The sequence below is a fragment of the Pristis pectinata genome, chromosome 25 (assembly GCF_009764475.1).
Source record: "Pristis pectinata isolate sPriPec2 chromosome 25, sPriPec2.1.pri, whole genome shotgun sequence".
Lineage (NCBI taxonomy): Eukaryota > Metazoa > Chordata > Chondrichthyes > Rhinopristiformes > Pristidae > Pristis > Pristis pectinata.
Genome location: NC_067429.1, coordinates 13,742,473 through 13,761,474, shown reverse-complemented (window position 1 = coordinate 13,761,474; position 19,002 = coordinate 13,742,473). Strand labels below are relative to the sequence as shown.

Genomic DNA, 19,002 nt, shown 5'->3' with positions numbered 1-19,002 from the left:
TATTGTCTACAATAATGGTGCCAGATAATAGTCAGATCAATTCTATAAATGGAACTCCTTAGTCACAGTATGCCAATTCCCTCAGGGACATGTTTAGAATTAACAATTTATATGACAAGGTAAATTTCAGGAGCGAATGCACATTTTATCAAGCCACAGTGCATTGCATTAATACATAATTCATAACCAATGGAAAATTCCAGTCCAACTTTGAATACTATTTTTGGAATGTTGATCATCAGGATAGAATTGAACTTTTCCAATAGCAAAAGAAAACACAAAAAGGGGCTTTGGGTCGAGTAAGAAGGACCCATGAACAATTGACTTCCACCATATCATATATAAATGGGTAATGCAAATACAAAGCAGGTAGAAGTACTACATCCAGCATAGACCTGAAGTTATTTAAGGACTCCAATTTCTTTTAATTACCAGTATAACCTCATTATCTGCATAAATGCTTGCGTTGGGCATAAAGACAATGAAGTCTTGCGAATATTCTTGTTACGGACTCAGTGAAAGTCCCTTTAAGATAGAGAGTGTGTGTGTATGTGGGGCATGCTTATGTCAATAGAAGATAAAGGACGTAATGACATTGTTGAAGTTAGAAGAAGAAAAAAGAGAGAGAGAGAGAGAGAGAGAGAGAGAGAGAGAGAGAGAGAAAGAAAGAGAGAGAGAGAAGGGAGAGAGACACCAGCCTGCTTGTTTTCTCTATCAATGGATGAGAAACAATAACTGTGTTTGCCACTGAAATCCATGTATGGAAGTTGGAAGTAATCCGGTGGAGTTCACTTTGTTGCTGACCTGTAAAAGGAAACAGGTATTTGTGTGTGGACGACCACAATTCGGATGCTTTTCGGGGTGAGGAAGTCACTACTGAGTAAACACTGAAGTGTCGCTGGGGTTCCATCGTGGAACATTTGGATTTCATATTTACTCTCTCTATGTTCTCTACATCTACGTCTTATCTTCAGACAACGGTGGTGTTTGAAGAAGCCCTTGCTCATGTTTCACCTTATGGCTTGCGGAACTGAACTTTAAGAACCATTCTGGAACTGGGAGTTTTGGACTTTGCCACACACACACACGAAGAGTTTAGTTTTGGGGTTAACGTTCGAGGTTTAACATTTTTGAATTCTAACATACTAACATTTTTACTTTTATTTTACATATTATCATAAGTAGTAATTAGTAAAATAGTTTTTAAACACTGAATCATGCTCAGTGTGTTTCTTTTGTTGCTGGTTCGTGACATTCTGAATTGTGCAAATACACAACAGTGCTCAAATGATTTCATTAAAGAATATTTAAAAATATATACCTGTACCACATTGGCATCCCCTGCAAAAAGAGCTTTATAGGCAGAAGCCGCCACAGACAGGGCTCCCTTCACTAGGTCACCAGCAATGCCACTATGGTGTCTATAAATTAAAAAAAATATAGAAAACAGACTTCAGTTTGTAAAAAGACTCTAATGTGAATTACTACTCAAAATTTAAGATTGGGCAATTAAAAAAAAGACTCCCTTTTTCACACAACCTTATATTTTCCCTGGAAAACATTGATTGACTGCAGACATACCGATAGCCAAAGATCTAGTCACCATCTGTTTGCTCCCCCCCACCCCCAACCCCAACCCACCCACCAAAATGGCCTTTTCACATGGGAGGCCTGTCAGCAAATGCTGGGAAGAGTATTCAACATCATTAATGAATCCTATCCTGACTTCCTCTGAGTTGTCCATGTGACAGAAGACTTCATTTTAACATTGGTACCTCAGGCACTGCAGCATCATCTTAGTTCTGCACTGAAGGCCTAGTCTAACCTACATGCTCAACCTAGTTGAACCCACAATGGCTAGAGCTTAAGGTAGGAAGCAATTGAACCATGAGTAATAGTGGGCAATATTTCTGCTGGTTCACAGTGGAATTTGGATCTCTGGCATATAAAAGTTATCAATAAAAACAGATACTACCTTGAGCAATTCAACTCCACTAAAATCAGGTAACAGGCCCTACTGTTCTATTACAAAAGCATACATTGGTCTAGATATGGAGAAAGCCATTACTACAACAGAATAAAAACAGGCTCATTGTATTTTTCTGTGACCATGGACCAATTGTTGTAACATTGAGTAGGGCTAAAATCACTGGGCTTCTGCATGATCCAAGGAGCTGAAAATGTGTTGCCAACAACTGTTGGGGTGGGGCCAGTGCTCTTAGGCCCAATTAAGCAGAGTCAATGGAGGAGGTGGGGAGATGTCTGTTTAACTGATCAAGGCTTCAGTGGCAAGGGACTACTGGGGTAAGGGGTAGGAGAGGAAAATGGCTCATCAATGGATCGACTTCTTGAAGAGACTTCAGGTAATGGGGGCAGGAAAAAAAGGTACAAATTGTGGATTCATCATTGGTGGTCAAGAGCAGGGTGTGCTCAGGAGTTGGTGGCCAGGGTGTGCAGCGAAAGGCTGGGAGAATCACAAGGCTAGGCTATGATACAAAGTAAAGTAGATGGACAACTTTCTTGGGTGTCTCTTCAATGCAGCATTGATGAAACATGGTTATTCTAGAGTAACCATCAGCCATCAATGAACAGTCATACCCAAAATATGATTCAATATTCTTTACAATGTTCCAAAAGTACATGACTGAATTTTAGCTACAAAATTAAATCACAACAAAAAAGCTTACTGATTAACTTTGGATTCAGTTGTACAAAATCATATCCCCCATACGCCCCAAAATGAAGGAATCCAATTTATAGGCCAAGTTTTGATTAACAGAAACAAACAAAGCAGATAGTGTTGTCACCTTAAATGTGGACACTGAAGTTGTTTATTATTCGTCATCCTTGGTACTTCTGCACATTCCACTTCCAAAGCTGGGGACACTGAGAACAAACAACATGGCAATTATCTTAAAATAAAGACCACAATTAAAAGCCATAAAATATGCAGCTTTAATTTTTTTTTAAATTGAAAGTGTCTGAATTAAATGACTCATCGATGCAATATACTGGGCACAGGTTAAAAGATATATTCAAATTAAATCTGAAGTGTACAGCTGTTAGATCTGGAATTGATGATTGGTCAGTGGATAAGGTTTAAGTTTTCTTTCTGATAAAATCTGAGTATTTTCACCATTTTCAGGGGACAAATTTTACCAGATAACTCGAGAATTAAACTGCACACAAAGTGGCCAAGATGGGGTGTTAAGTTGAAACACTGACCTAGCCTGCATTCACAGAAAGATAGTAACATCTGAAGCTGACACTAGAAATGGCCACTGGAGGGTTGATAAACAGATGTTAAATTGCCCGAGGAAGTTGCCCAAGCTCGAGGAAGCAGCCTTTCAGCATGTACCTTATCAATCCCTTGTATGTTACAATATAATAATTACTCATTCTTCTAAACACAGGCATAGACCAGTCTTACTCGATCTCACTTCCTCATCCAAGGAATCAATTCACTGTACGGACTCAAAGGCAAATTTAAGGTATGGAAACCAAAATTACACACATTCCAAATGAAGTTTCACCAAACTTCTGCACAATCTCAGCAAATATTCCTCATTTTTCTATTTCAGCCTCCTTGAAATAAAGACCAACACATTATTTGCCATTCTTCTTACCTCAGAAGAAAGGTACTATTTGGCTATGGGCATCTTGCCAGTGGAACGCTCAATCTGCAGAAGGAATGGTACAAAGTTCCTGCAATGGCTGACATAGCTCTGTCTGGCATTATTACCAAGGACAGAGTGTGACATGGACTTCTCTTCCTATGTAGGTATAAGGCTTTGAACCTCCTCTGTGTCTCCTCTAACAGGACCTACTTCCATGAATCCATCCCCAATTATCTTAAGTGATGGGCCAGCTACCTCCACGTTTATAGACCAAGGATATGCATGATGACAGTGTATTGGTATTGCATCTAATCAACCATCAAGTGGTAAACACAAAGTGCTTGTCTTTGCACCTCCAGACACGTTCATATAATTGTCATCAGCAACTAGGACTAAAACTTCAAGCTAAAATGAGATATTCAAGCAGGTCTTCATTATTAGTACGGAACTTAGTACTTAGGTCTTCATTATTAGTATGGAACTCACTCTTCCACCAAAATAATCTTCTTTTGTATTTGAGATTTCCTATCACTGCAATACCATCAACAAATTTACTATAACAGCTATTCTGAAACCGAAAACCTGACGCAGAAGTAACCAAGAGGATGAGGGCAACAAAACATAGAAACATTCTTGCAAATGGAAATGTATTGTTAAATCATGATCATATACATTACCATTTTTTTGTTGATGAACTGGTAAACTAACTGGCTGATTCTCTACCTCAGGCATTTCCAGTATATCAGAGTGAACCTCGTTTGAATTTAAAGTTGCACCATCATTCCTTAAATAACAGAGCAAGAACACAAGATTATTTTTTTTTCCCCTGTCCAGTGACTTTCATTCACCAGAAAACAAATTCATTTATTATGGTTGGTTAAACACCTCAAACTCTAGATTCATAGGAATGCAGGGAAACCAAGAAAGACTGAGGGTTAAAGGTCCTGATAAGTTTAATGACAGGGCTGCACTGTAACAAAGAATGCAATTCTCACTGTCTGTCTTTCCGTTGTTTAGAAAATTAAGTGCACTAAACAGGTGCAGCAGCAGGGTGTCAAAGACAGAAACTGTTGCTAGCCTTCTGCTGAAAACTTCAGATGTGCGAGATTCAACTGATCAGTAACTGCAAACATTTGGTACTCCTTTCAGAGGTTGGGACTGGAGGTACAATACCCAAAAGGCACAATTGAGCCAATACCATGAAGAGATGGTGGTGGTATATGATGGGGAGGGGGAGAGGGGGAATAGAAAGATGATGCTCTCCAATGTTTTGGAAGCAATTGGAATCAAGATCAACATTACATTGCAAGGATTAGGGAAAGGTGATAAATTGGGAACCCACCACCTGGCCTCAGGCAGCTGAAGGATCAAGGACCTGTCTGGACACCTGGAATTTGAGTAGTGGTGGCAATGATGTTGGGTGGGAGTTGGTTGGTGCTACAGTTTGTAATTAACTTACTGGCAGTGTGCTAGCCTGGCCTCATTCAATTTAGACCAGTTTCTGGGGAAGTTCTCGTATTCTTCTTCCACAAGGAAGAATCACAAAAACCAGTGTTTAATTTCTCTGCCATTGCCCTGGTTCCCAAATAATTTTCTCAGGAGTAGCTGACTTAAATATTTTCCTTTTTACAGATCTATAGAAATATTTACCAGTTTAAGTTTCTCATTAGGTAATGCTCAGGTTCTACTTTCCCATTCCCAGATTCCCTTTAATGAAATTCAAAATGTCCTAATCCCAAGGCTTACTGTTCTTTTTGGCAATGTTATAAACCTTTTTCTTTGACCTAATACTATTTTGACTTCCCTCATTAGACACGCCTGTACTACTTTTCTTGTTGAGATTGTCACACCTTAAAATAGGCTTACACTTGCTACAAATTATGAATTAATTCTTTAAATTTCATCCATTGCTCCTTTACTGCCATACCTCTTAAATAAAGTATTCCAATCTATCACAGCCAGTTCACACCTTATACTTCATAACTTGTTTTTTAAAAAAATTAAAGCTGTTTTCAGATTGAACTGAATCACTTAAATATTGATACAACATTCTATCATGTTTTAAGCATTCTTCCCTAAAAGCCCCTTAACTACCAGTTGAAAGTAACCCCTTTTCATTGCATAATACTAGATCAAACATTGCTTGTTTGCTCATTCATTCCACAAAATAGTGATCTTGAAAACCATTTCTTGTGCAATTCATGAAAATGTATCCCACATGATTATACTTTCTGCCCCTTATTGTTCTAAACTCCACCTAAACGGATTCTACTTCTGGATTTTGAGCTAAGATTCTCTCCATCTACTGCCATTATCACATCCTTTATTATCAGGATTCTGCCTCTTCTTCCATTTTGTCCACACATCCTGGAATATTTAATTCCCAACCTTAAATGCTTTGCAACCTCATCTCTGTATTGGCTATTAGAGTGTACCCATTTTTATTTGCATTGTTAATTCATTGTTACAAATAAATGTGTGCATTCAGTCTTTTTTTTAAATCTATATTCTGAGTTTAACTTTAATTGGTGGCATATTCCCATTTTTATGATTTATTCCTTCCTGACAGACTCTTGCTATTATTATTCATGATTAAAAGCCAAATTTGTCCCAGAGCAAATTTTGAGCCACACAATCAACTTCTGATATTACTTTCGCTCAATTGCTACAAAGAACATTCATAAAATATTACCTTTGTTGGTGCAATGGTGCAGACACCACCTCTGGTTTAAGGGGCTCCATTTCCAGTGTCTGAGATATACATAATATATCATTAATGTTATGCAACTGAGGCTTGTTTTCACCGACAGCATTTTCACTCTCAGGGACGTCAGCATCAGATACCACTTCTATCTCCTCCTCTTCCTCCATTTCTTCAGGTTGGGAAAGGGCAGAGCTGTACATAGATTCTCCCAGAGGGCGACTTGTATCAAAACACTCAGGTAAGATGATAATGTAGTCCTCCGAACAGTCAGAGGACCCCTGACTTTCTACTTCATACTTTTCTTCTTCAAAGCATTCACTGACACCATCAGCTGCAGTTTCAACATCATCTGTGGGCCAAAAGCAAATAATCATTAATCCAGTAATAATCACATCATCTTTCTAAAATTACATTTAAAAGTGAACACTAAGGAAATCAATACCACCAATTCTTTACAAAATACTGTTCACTAATTTGATTGTAGAGATCCATTACAAAGGGCACTGACGAGACACTTGGACAACAATATACAGTATTGATCTCTTTTTAGTAGTTCAGAGATTTACTGGACTAATACATGGAATTGTGAGGTCATCTTATGTTGGAAAGGTTGAGCAGGCTAGCCTTGTATCCTCTAGCGTTTAGAAGAGTGAAAAGGCAACTAGATTGGTACATACAAGATCTTGAGGGGTCTTGGTGGGCTGGATGTGAAGAATATACTTGCTCTTGAGAGAGAATTAAGTACTAGGACGTCACTGTTTAAAAATAAGGGGCTACCCATTTAAGATAGAGGAGACAATTTTTTTTCCTCTCATAAGGTCATGAGTCTTCTGCAATCTTCCCTCAAAAAGCAGTGGAAGCAGAGTCTTTGAATATTTTAAAACAGAGGTAAACAGATATTTGACAAGCAAAAGGCTGAAAGGTTGTTGCTGGGGGATGAGAACAAGGAGTTGAGGTTATTGGTCAGCTCAGTCATGATGTTTTTAAATTACAGAGTAGGCTTGAGGTACTGAGCGTCCCACTCTTGATACTAATTGGCACGTTTGCATGTTCATATTTTACTGAGAAGTGTGAAAGTTACTATATTCAGATTTATTTCTCCCCACCCTGGTCACACACCTGCACTAGGAACAATTTACAGTAACCAATATGAACAGTACTAGAGGAAACTAGAGCACCCACAGAAACCTCAGAACATGCAAACTCCACAGACCGTACCAGAGGTCAAGATTAAACTTTGATCAGTGGGACTGTTAAGCAGCAGCGCTAACTGCTGCAGTGCTGTACCATCTCATGGAAATGGAGCAAAACAATAGCAAGTGTAGCACCAAATGTAATAGAAAATCACCAAAATTTGGTAGAATTTTTTTTCTAATGTTGCTCTGTTGCATTGGCTCCATAGTAGATCTAAACTACAGGCCTCCACTCACTAAATGAGCTCATTCTGATGATATACCTGTACTCACCAGAACTTGCATCATGGAGCAGTTAAGAAATGATGGAAACTTCTAGTGGGCCTCATGCAGTTAGTGTGACATGTCCTATTTATAACAATTATGTAGTCATTTTCTTAAAGATATATATATATTGGGACTGGCATTATTCCAAGTAGAAAATCATCCCAAGACCTACCTTCTCCTTTAACAAATATTTCTATGGCTTTATTTATTTATTTGTAAGGATTACCTTGCTTTTATTCTCAGTGCTTTCCAAAATAAATATGCTTTGCCTTTTACTGCAACATTCTGTTATGGACTAAATAACATGCAATCAAAATGGCATCTATTGTTGCTCCAGTTACCTTTCTTCTGTAGTACCTCTTCTGTGCAAAGTTTTGTCTGCCCTGTTGTAGTAGTTGTCATCATAGTGATTTTGTCAGCTTTCCATTCACTGTTATTAATATCAGAGCTGCAAGTTTCTTGCATTTCCTGGGAGGTGCCTGTTCAAATGAGAGAAATTAACAGCAATAATTGAAGAACATATGGACAACTGTGTGCATGTTGAGGGTACAGGGATAATAATTTAGTTAATTGCTTTTCTTCACTTTTAATTTGTCTATGACAGCTCATATAATAGAAAATGTTAATAGCTTCAATGTTTCCTCATTGATTATTAAAGTACAACACATTTACGCCGGGCTGAGAATTGCAAATGTTATTTTAAAAGTGCTAAAATCTTCCTGTGTTTGAAGTAGATACAGGAAAGGTCTCCCCACCCACCTCTTCTTTAAAGAAAAATAATTTCTAAAGTTACAAATGTGAGTAATTCTAGAACATATTTACCCTGCATTGTTAACAGAATGAACTCTCCTCTATATTTATGCTTAAATATCACAAAGCACAACTAAACGATTAAGAAACAATTTAATAACTTATAGAAGAGATAAACTGGAAACCACCATTCCAGAGCAGACAAGCAGTCCAGGACAAATCATGCAACATGAAATATAAAAGGACAAAATGATTTGATGAAGGTTGGTGGGGGCGGAATTCATTTTAGTTTGACAGCAGTACTCTTACTCCTCTTCACTTTAAAAAAAAATGTAACATGAGAGGGGTCAGTTCCACAAAAAGAGAGCTCATGAGAAAATTTGATTTCTTGGATTTTGTGTGACCAGCTCACTACAAGCAACAAATTTTACAGTACTAACTTACTAATTCAGAAAATTCCTATTTTACAGCAACTCTCAAACATTTTATTTGAGTTGTAGAAATTATTAATTGTCAAAACTATAATACTCCAAAAGAAAACATCCCTTAACTTAGAAATCTAAAATTATTAAAAAAGGTCTGTTTTAAAATGAAACCCCATCTGTTTATATACTTATTTTTAAATGATTTATTAATTGATCTTTTTTTAAAACAATCAGCAACTCAAATGGAAAACAAAAGAAACTGGGATATGGCACAAAAAAAAATCAGCACTTGCCCCAATTGGAAATACAATTCTGATGCCAAACATGGAAAAATGACAGCAAAAGGAACCACTTTAAGTAGTTAAATAAATAGGACAGCAAATTCCTCCTCCAAGGCAATTTTAGGAACTGAATTTTGCAGACCACAAACGATCATACTTCCTACAGAATCCCAACAACATTTAAGCCACTATTGTTTCTGCTTAAGCAGGCTCTTGTCCCTTACAAATACTCACTGTCTGGATTACCCCTGCGGCGTGGCAGCAAATCAGGAGCTTCATCTAAAGCTAGAGAACGGATAACAGTCTCACAAACAAACTGAGTCCCGCTGATGTCCTCCTCTCCTTCCTCTAAATGAGGATGATCTGTTGGCAAGGAAAGGTAGGATGAGAATCGAAGACAGTTTACATTAATTTAAACTCAATTTTAAAAAATTAAAACTAGATTGCTTATATATATAGTTGTAATATTCAGTAAAGATTTTTCAAAATACAGCAAACAACTTTTTAAAAATTGCCATAAAAACAGCCATTGTTAGCTAAAGCCATTCTGTTTACTATAATTATTTTTCAAACCACTGACATGTTAATAAATGTTCAGTGATATCTAGCTTGATAGATTAACATTTACAGTTATTCATGGCAATGAATCATCTATTGAATTTATTTTTAACTCCTTATTACCAATCATTAATAGCCTTTAGAGTATTAAGAATCAACTACAAAGTGGACTGGAAATGCATCCATCTGGAGGGGGAGGGAAAATTCTCCTTTTCATAAAGACCAGTGTTCGTTTTTTTTAAATTTAACTGCAACCGAGATAGTCATCATATTTTCAGGTGTTAGCCCACAAATGAATTCAATATTCTCCCTTTTGTTCATTTTCTGTCAAGACCTCATTTAAGAATAAGCTAGCAAAAACAACCAATATAAAAAATAAAAGCACGTGAATACATGTTTCAAAAAAAATCTCCAAGATTTAAAATAAAAACATTTCATTTGCCTGCAAGCCATAGAAATTGTGAATGCAGTAAAATTTCCAGTTCAAACATTTCAATTTTTCAAAAAAATGCAGAAGGAAAATTATGACTGGTAGAAATCCAACTGGAGCATTGCAAGCAAATTTAAGTATTCCCATTGCAGTCTTCATTGGTTTAGTTTCACTGATTAGCACATTTTTTTTGGATCATGTTATTTTATTTAAATATTTGGCAAAGTAGCCAGAAGAAACTCAGTTCAATGTCCTGATACATACTAGCTCCATATGCAAATACAAGTGGGAAGAGTGACTAGAAATTCAACAGCTGTGTCTTATTTTCTGAGTTATGCAACTGAAAAAAAAACTTTTCCTGGAGTGAAACACGGTAACCACCACCTCAGGGTCATTTCACATCCCTTTGGAATTTAGTTGGGCACCTCTGGGCACCAGTCACCCTGGTGACTCCTGATTCAACTTCTGCAGCATCACCGCACAGACCACCATCTCTATGGAGAAGATGGTATTTGGATAGTCACAAGTAAACTTGGAACAGTGATCACCACAGTGCCCATCATTGGGCATTCCCAGAACAACTAGATTTACTTACTTTCATCCTGTGGATTGCACATACATGGTGCCTATCCAACCTTCAACAACCCCAATTTCATTCCTCATTCCACAACCAGACCCTCAGAGTCCAAGGCTCAGCATTACCATCCAATGATCCCAACTAGTGATTTTGCCAGTACCTGATCTCCCACACCAATTACGCTGGTCTTCGATTGCCCTTGTGTTGAATTTGCTGGTTCCTGATACCAGTCCCCACAATATCCAAAATGCCAGTCTAATCTATCACCTCCACTTCTTCCAAACTGCAGACCCATAATAGCCACCTGAACTCAACTCCAGCCACATCGCAGGTCCAGCGAGTCCAGTTGGGCCATTAACCAGCACACCCAGTCATAGAGCAATACAACACGGAAATAGGCTCTTCGGCCCAACTGACTGGACCGTGCTGACTGGTCCAGTCTCCACAATGATAATCAACTGGCATATTTTCAGCACTGGAAGGTGCCATATCTGATCACTTGCACCTGGGATACTCTACTGCTGTATCTATCTACAATTCATCTTTTGGGTGTTTAGAATTTCATAAATGGCCCAGAACTTCAAAAATCACAGTCAGAAATTGAATGAAGAGAAGGATGTTCACAAGTGTAATTGGAGAAAAGTAGTAAAAGTGTTGAAGTTGGTGTTTGCATTTCACCCTTAAATGGAACATAATCAATAAGATGTGCATAAAGGGAGGCAACCAGGGCCTTAACAAAAGAAATAGATATTGCAAATCCAAAATAAACAGAAAATGCTGGAAACAGTCAACGGTTGGGCAGCATCCGCAGAAAGAGAAATTTTGAAGGGATGCTACCTCACCTGATAAGCGTTTCCAGCATTTTCTGTTTTAATTTCAAATACATACAGCACCTGGTTATGGAAATGCAAATCAGGTTATACAATCTTGTTACAATCAATCTAGATAGTTACTATAGAGGACAGATTCCACCTCAGATGTATTTAATTCCAGAAGTTCTTTTCCTAAATTGCAATTTTATTTTGCTGTTTATTTTTAGTCTGAGTACAACATTCCTAAATGAAAATCAAGTATTCCATACCCAACCGTGACTTGAAGTTAGCTTCATTTTCCTCTTCAATCTGAACAAGACCAGGCCTCTCAATTAGTGGACCATCATAGGGTAAAGGTGACATGCACGGGGTCATATCTTGGAAATAAAAGCAGCATTTTAAAATTGCAAAGCTACAATATCCAGAGAAGTTACTTCGTAAAGTAATAAGAAACATTCAAGGTGCAGCTTCTTGGAACATTTTAAAAAGTGAAATACTTCACGAAAATTTGAAAATTCTCGTTACAGAAATACTTCAAGATTACAGCAGAAAACTAAGTCATTTAGCCCAACTGTTCCACACCAATGTTTACGTTACTTGTGAGCAGAGCCCCACTCAACCTCATCTAATCCTCATAACCATCTATTCATTTCTTCATGTGCTGAAGTCACTTCTTACATGCATCCATACAATTGACCTCAAATACTCCACTGTGTAATAAGTTCTATATTGTAAATGTTTGTCCTGAATTCCTAATTATTAATATTGAGAATGTCAATACTAGGTTTGATTTCATTGACATGTGATAATATTTTCTCCACATACACAATACCAAACTTTGAAATAATTTTAAGGAATTCTATTTTTAGTCACCCCTGAGCCTTCTCTTTTCCAGAGCAAGAAATCCTGTCCATTTTCATTCTGTTAGTTATAGCTTTTCCATATGTTGTCCATAATAGATACCAAAAATTTAATGAACTCTATGCAGCCTAATCAAAATTTATACAAGTTTAACACACTGTTTTGTTTTTAAATTTTATTTCTTCACATTTCAAATCCATTTCCTTGCAGCAGGAAATCTGCTCCTAAAGGCACAGTGACCGGATAATCCAGAGCAGGGCGATTATCTTGACTTGCTCTCTTTTTCCATCATCAGTTCAAAAACCAGAAATCTTTATTAGAAACCAGTCAGGACCAGTTACATTTTATCAAAATTTAAAGACAATAAATAAAAATAATTTAAAACTATTTTAATTTCTTTTTGAAAAAGGAATTTTTTTTTCATGATTTCTTTTAAAATAGCAGAAACCAGACAAGTACATCTTTTATCAATACAAACCAGTGAATAATTTGGTGCTTCTATGCATACAATCTTGGTATAATCATACACCCAAAAGCCACAATGAACATTATAAAAAGATGTCTTGCCTAAAGACTTCTACTTTACATGAAATAATGAAGAACTGAACAAGGCAAATATGAATACAATAATGCTAGTAGAAACAAAATCCTGATGTTTAGGTGAAAGTATTCCAACCACATTATCCAAGGCATTTGATCTCCACTGCTGTTAAGCAAAGATTCAATTTTTTGTACAAAGCCCAGTAGAGGTTACAGCACATTTGACATATTTTAAAACATCAAAATTGCCAGTTGTTCATGACTGGCAGCAATGTGCATTAAAGACATAAAACAATAAATTGTTTTCCAATGGAACTGTATGAAATTGGGCAAGTCTTTAACATTATTTAGGCAACATGATTTCATAATTTTGAGCACATCACAGCTCTACAAACTGAATAATTCTAATAAAACAAACCCAGTTTAAGGTCTTTCTTCTTAGAATGTTAATTTAAAAAAGATGTATTTACGTAGCACTAATATTTTAATAGCACCTTTAATAACCTTGGGACATTCCAGTGCTTTATAACCAGTGAAGGGCTTTTGAAGTATTGCAAATAATATGAAAATAGCAATCCCTTTTTATCTAAAAACACACAAGCGAAATCTCATCATAATAATATTATCTTTTAGTTGAAGGACAGATATTGCCCATGATATCATTTTGCTGTTCAGAATAATGCCACAAAATAAGATCTTTTTTGTTCATCTGAGTATAAATTAAGTTTAATAACTATCCAAAAAGGTGGCATCTCTGTCAGAGCTGGACTTGCTTGGAACTGCACTGAAGAGTTTTCTAGAATTGTTTACATTATCTTGAGCTGAATTGAAGTCCACAAACTTCCAACTTGTGAATGGAGGTGGTACAACTAGGCCTTAGCTGACATGTTCAGAAAGGCACTGGCCTAACCTTGCTTGCTCTGCTACCATACAGGGAATATTCTGCAAAAAAAAGTTACTACAAAAATATTAAAGATTTTTCTCAGCTTCAATAAAGCATGATAAAGAATCATGCCCACACGTACTCCTTTAATAAGAATTATACTTGTTGTACGGGAAATTTAGATCAAGCTCTTACTAAAGAATGTACCTATACCAATAAAGCAGCCAAAACCCACCAATTCCACCTATCTTTTGCATGGAAGTTTTAGATCGACTTTCGGATTGAAATATGATCAAAATTAATTCAATACCCTAAAAAAAAAGACAGTTTCCGCTTCACAACAACAGCTAACCATAAAATCCCATAATCTATTTTGCAAATGATCCCCAACTCTTTTTAGGATATTCAGTAATTTAATATCTTACCAACTGGGGTGTTGTTTGGTACATGTTCCATTTCCTGAACAATATTTATGTCCAATAGTTCAAATGAAAGCAGGTCCTGGAACATTGAGAAAACATAATCACAATGAATCTTTCATGCAGTCATCATCTGAAATAGGGCACTTAAAACATTGGAATGAACACACAATTGTGTAGGCAAAAGCAGAAAAGCCTGGCTCAAGAGTGAACTCTTCCACTTGCCCCAGGCATCAATTCCTAATATGTAATTTATTCTGCAAGAAACCATGTGGGGGCGGGTTAATTTTTAAAATGGGCGAGTCTGTGGATTAGTTACCACCTGGGGATTACAAAGAGTAACATTCAGCATGAGTTGGGAAGCTGACTCCAAGCTACCAAGGTCTGGATTCTAAAGAGATGGCATATGAGATGGACAACCAAATTGCTCACAAGAGATGACATGGTATTTTTTTTATTGTGTTGGTGAGGTTTTCTACTCAAGTTGCAGGTTTTACAGTGGGAAGGCTAGATTGCCAGGAATTAGGAAACTTGTTTTTTTTGAAGGCAGGCAAGAGCAGCTTTTATGATATTGTGTTATTTACAGTATTTTAAGTGACTTTATAAATGTTGCTTACAAACTAGTAGGAATAAGAAGGGCTTCTCTCTGATGTCCAGAATTCTTCTGTTAACAGATGCCTCCCTCCCAATAAAACTGCAGCCTTGGAGATCAGTTACCCCACCTGAGTCACAGGTGGGTCCTTCTTTCCCTGGCCACACTCCTCCCCGCAAAAAAAAAGGAAATCACCATTGTAGGCTAGGCTTTTTTCATTCACTGCTCTGCAGGACTTAGCACCTGATAGGAAGGCAAGTCTATGATTCAAAGTAACCTCCAGCTGAGGAAACTTTCTGGAGTCAAAAGGTAGCTGCTATAGAGTTGAAATTCCACAGCATCCCAGGAACCCTAGACTTTGGATTTCCTGCCCAAAATGCTGTCCCAATAAATAATAAACTGAATAGTTTGAATGAAGAAGGAGAAATATGCATTATTTGGTCCAGTTTTTACTGCACACAATACATACCTGTGCAGTCAGAAGGTCTACAGATGGCATAAATGTGTAAAATTCCCCATTCTGGTCTTTAGGCTGAAATTTAGGCAATGCTATGGTTGCTGTTTTTGCTGCTTCTGCTTCTTCAAGATCCAACACAACTGGATGCTTCCCAATGTCTTCTGTCACAAGTGTCTTTTTCTAAAGAAATTACAACTTTTAGTCAGTCTGGGTACATAAACATTTGCCTATCATTTAATTAAGACATGGAATATAAACAAACGAGGAAAAAACAAATCAAAACCAGGATTTGGCCATTTGCCCAACTGAGCCTTCCCTGTCATTCAATAAGATCATAAGGCATCTTTATTAGTCACGTGTATGTCAAAACACACAGTAAAATGCATCTTTTGCATAGTGTTCTGGGGACAGCTCGCAAATGTCACCATGTTTCCGGCATCGACACAGCAATGCCCACAACTTCCTAACCCGCAAGTCTTTGGAATGTGGGAGGAAACCCATGCAGACATGGAGAGAACGTACAAACTCCTTACAGACAGCAGCTGGAATTGAACCCGGGTCACTGGCACTGTAATAGCATTGTGCTAACTGCTACACTACCGAGCCTGCCCTAACTGATCCTCTGCCACTTTACTGTCACCACTCTGGAAATTCAACCAAGCACTGGAGGAGCAATTCACCCGTATGCCCAATGTCCATATCCTCTAATCTTCTCAAGAGTTGAAAAATGGTTTGATTTTAGTCTTCAATATATTTAACAACTGAACATCCCCAGCCCCAAGGAAACAGAGAATTCCAAAATCTAACAGCACTCTGTATAGAAAGGTTTTCTCATCACAATGAATGACCAGTCTCTCATTCTGAGATTAGGCTCCCTAGTTCTAGACTCCAGCCAGAGAATACTGCCTCTTTTCATCTACCCCATAATCCCTCTCAACAATTTAAGGCTTTTCTTTTTAAAAAAAGCCTATGTTACATTTAAATAGATCACAGTTGAGATTCCTGATGAGCTATTCGATCTGTTTCTTGATCCTGGCCTGTACAAAATAATTTCCTGAACACAGTCCTTAATCTCACCTTCCTTGGTTTGAATCCATACCCTTTACCCTCATGTACAGGCTTAAATAAGCTGTTTTCTACTTATCTCTGTTCAGTTTATCTATCATTTTTCATATGCCATGGAGTCCCTAAGGCAGCATTTTTTCCCCTTATGGTTGTAAAAGCAATGCAAGGTATCCTTGCTAATGCAAATTAGGGCTGGAATACTCCCTTGTATCATAATAATTTAAAAAGGATTGGAATTCAAGGTGTAGCCTGACCTGTGCACTGCAGTGTTCCAACATAGTTTCTTCACAATTGTACTCTTTTATATAACAGTTCAGCATTTCATTTGTTCAGATGAATACTATTCTGGATGCCAAGTGCATTTCATGCAGCAAAAAATATTCTTTGCAAAGGGTGCAGAAAGGGTTCCAGGGAAATGTGAAAAGGTTGGAACTCCAGGAAATATTTTTAAATGAAATTGCAATTTCATTCAAAATATTAAGGTGCAGTGAACAAGAAAAAATTTTTAACTTGGAGATGCTACAAAAAAATTTGAAACTAAAATTTCCTTCTGTTTAAAAAGGGTGGTAGTGGATCCCAAAAAATTCCCACCTTTAAACTTTAGTGATGTCCTCATTAAGGAAATAAAACAAGGGAGGCTACATTTAAAGTAGTGAATAAATAAAAAACCTCACAAGGAAATCATAAGCAAATAAGTAACAGGAATTTTAAAAAAATCAGCCAAACAATATGATAAAGCCACGTTGTACAAATATAATGGGATGTTATGATGGAAATATTGCCTTTAATGACTATTTTCTTATTCCCCTTCCTCTGGAGCTGTTGAAGGTTGGAGTGGAAACCCTACAGCAGAAGAGTCCTAGACTATATGCAATAGTAAACTGAGATCAGATCAAGCCAAATTCTGAAACAGATCCAATCACAGAATTATCTAAAGAACAATGGCCTAGAAATTCTGATGCACATTATTTTTTGTACACAGCAGTGCATGATTGAAAAAAGTCTTTTTTTTTAAAAAGAATGACAGAAGACTTCAACCGTTTCCAAACAGAACCAGGGTACTCTGGAAATTCAACCAAGCACTGTAGGTGCAATTCACACGTATGCCTAGTGCCATTTCTATGTCAGCCATACACATGATAACATGTTTCCAATGCTGCACTTAATTTGGAACATTCCAGGGCAAATTAAATCAAGCTGTGCTTCAACCTTCACACTTTCTCCCACTCCTGTTGCCATGCCACAACTACTGCATTCCCCCACCCCTCCAAATAGCACCACATATTACTTGCTCCCTTCACCCCTACTCTAATCTTGCTCTCTACCAACTACCCCAGCTCCAAATTTGTTTGCTGACTGCTCCCTCAGCAGTCTTGGTAAACTTCTCCAAATTATCCAGGCTGCTGACATCCTCCACCCCACCCACTTATCCAAGTGCCAACTTGATTCCATGCCCAAATCAAATTTGAAACCACCAGCCAACCAGTTCTCCTGACAACCACTTAGTTTCCTGGATGCAGCTTAACTCTTGTCAACATGTTTACAGTAAGTTTGTAATATCCTTTCTGCGGTGCCAGAGACCTTGGACCCCTGATGCCACTGAGTTTGCAACAGCAAATGCACTAGAATTTCCAGGCTAATCAGTCTTAAGAAAATGGGGCAATCAAAAAATTGATTAATTACATTACTGAAAATGGGTTGTCAATAAACAGTATTTAAAAAAAATGATTACCAATTAAATTAAGCTCTGCCATAGGCAATAAAGACATTAATTCAATTGCTGGTCTACAAGAGTGATCTTATCACTTTTAATTGTTATTTCCTACTTCTTGCTGCAAAGTATACGTGAACCTTGCTGGAGGAGAAATGGTCTCAATTGTAAAGCTTCCCAACTCAAAAAGTCTGACAAATCAATGGCCAGATGATTACGAATGGGGCTCCCTCTGAAGGGACCAGACCTCCAAGTATCATGGAGGTGCTCCATGATCTCTGGCAAATTTCTAACACCAGGATAATTGAAATGTAGGAGCAAAGCAGTTGTACCTTCAGCAGGAAGTAATATTAAACTGGAAGTGGAAAGGAGGAAAGGAAGAAGGCAGTAACCCATCTTACAACAGGATGAACTTTTGAATAGAAGAATTTTACAGGGGCTAATGGGGACTTTGCATGGACGCCCACTTAGAGCACTGAGAATTTAAACCCCCAAAATCTCCTTCACCAATCATAGAATGATGAACGCTCATGCTGAATTAACTCAGCCAGTGCCCAAAGTTCATTCAGAATCCAATTAATTTGCAAGCACCCACCCAGGTTTCAGTAAAACCAAGGGGGGTGGGGGGGGGGGGGGGGGGTGGTCACAGGAAGAAACAAACAGGTCAAATAAAAGCAGAGTATTCAACTGTCTCACTCCCCCTGAAAAACAAAAAAGCTAAATTTGCCCCATATCTTAGCTCATGAAAAACCACCATTTATTGAAATTACTTGGGGAGAATAGAATTAGGAAAGGAAAAAAAATCAATCTAAAAGAACTATTTTGAAATATCAAATTATTTGTAGAATCATGGCAATGAG

At 37.5% G+C, this 19,002-nt stretch overlaps 1 protein-coding gene across 3 annotated transcripts in view; it reads right to left on the bottom strand.

The window, feature by feature from the left end:
• nbr1a (NBR1 autophagy cargo receptor a) overlaps nucleotides 1-19,002 on the bottom strand; it is a 49,452-nt gene that overhangs the window by 7,556 nt on the left and 22,894 nt on the right. For all 3 annotated transcript variants that reach the window (XM_052038353.1, XM_052038354.1, XM_052038355.1), the window contains 9 exons: nucleotides 15,379-15,546; nucleotides 14,324-14,399; nucleotides 11,884-11,991; nucleotides 9,472-9,600; nucleotides 8,123-8,260; nucleotides 6,310-6,670; nucleotides 4,295-4,401; nucleotides 2,808-2,886; nucleotides 1,322-1,421 (listed from right to left, as the gene is read on the bottom strand). In XM_052038353.1, coding sequence (XP_051894313.1) covers nucleotides 1,322-1,421; nucleotides 2,808-2,886; nucleotides 4,295-4,401; nucleotides 6,310-6,670; nucleotides 8,123-8,260; nucleotides 9,472-9,600; nucleotides 11,884-11,991; nucleotides 14,324-14,399; nucleotides 15,379-15,546 — 1,266 coding nt within the window. The remainder of the gene's footprint in view (nucleotides 1-1,321; nucleotides 1,422-2,807; nucleotides 2,887-4,294; nucleotides 4,402-6,309; nucleotides 6,671-8,122; nucleotides 8,261-9,471; nucleotides 9,601-11,883; nucleotides 11,992-14,323; nucleotides 14,400-15,378; nucleotides 15,547-19,002) is intronic.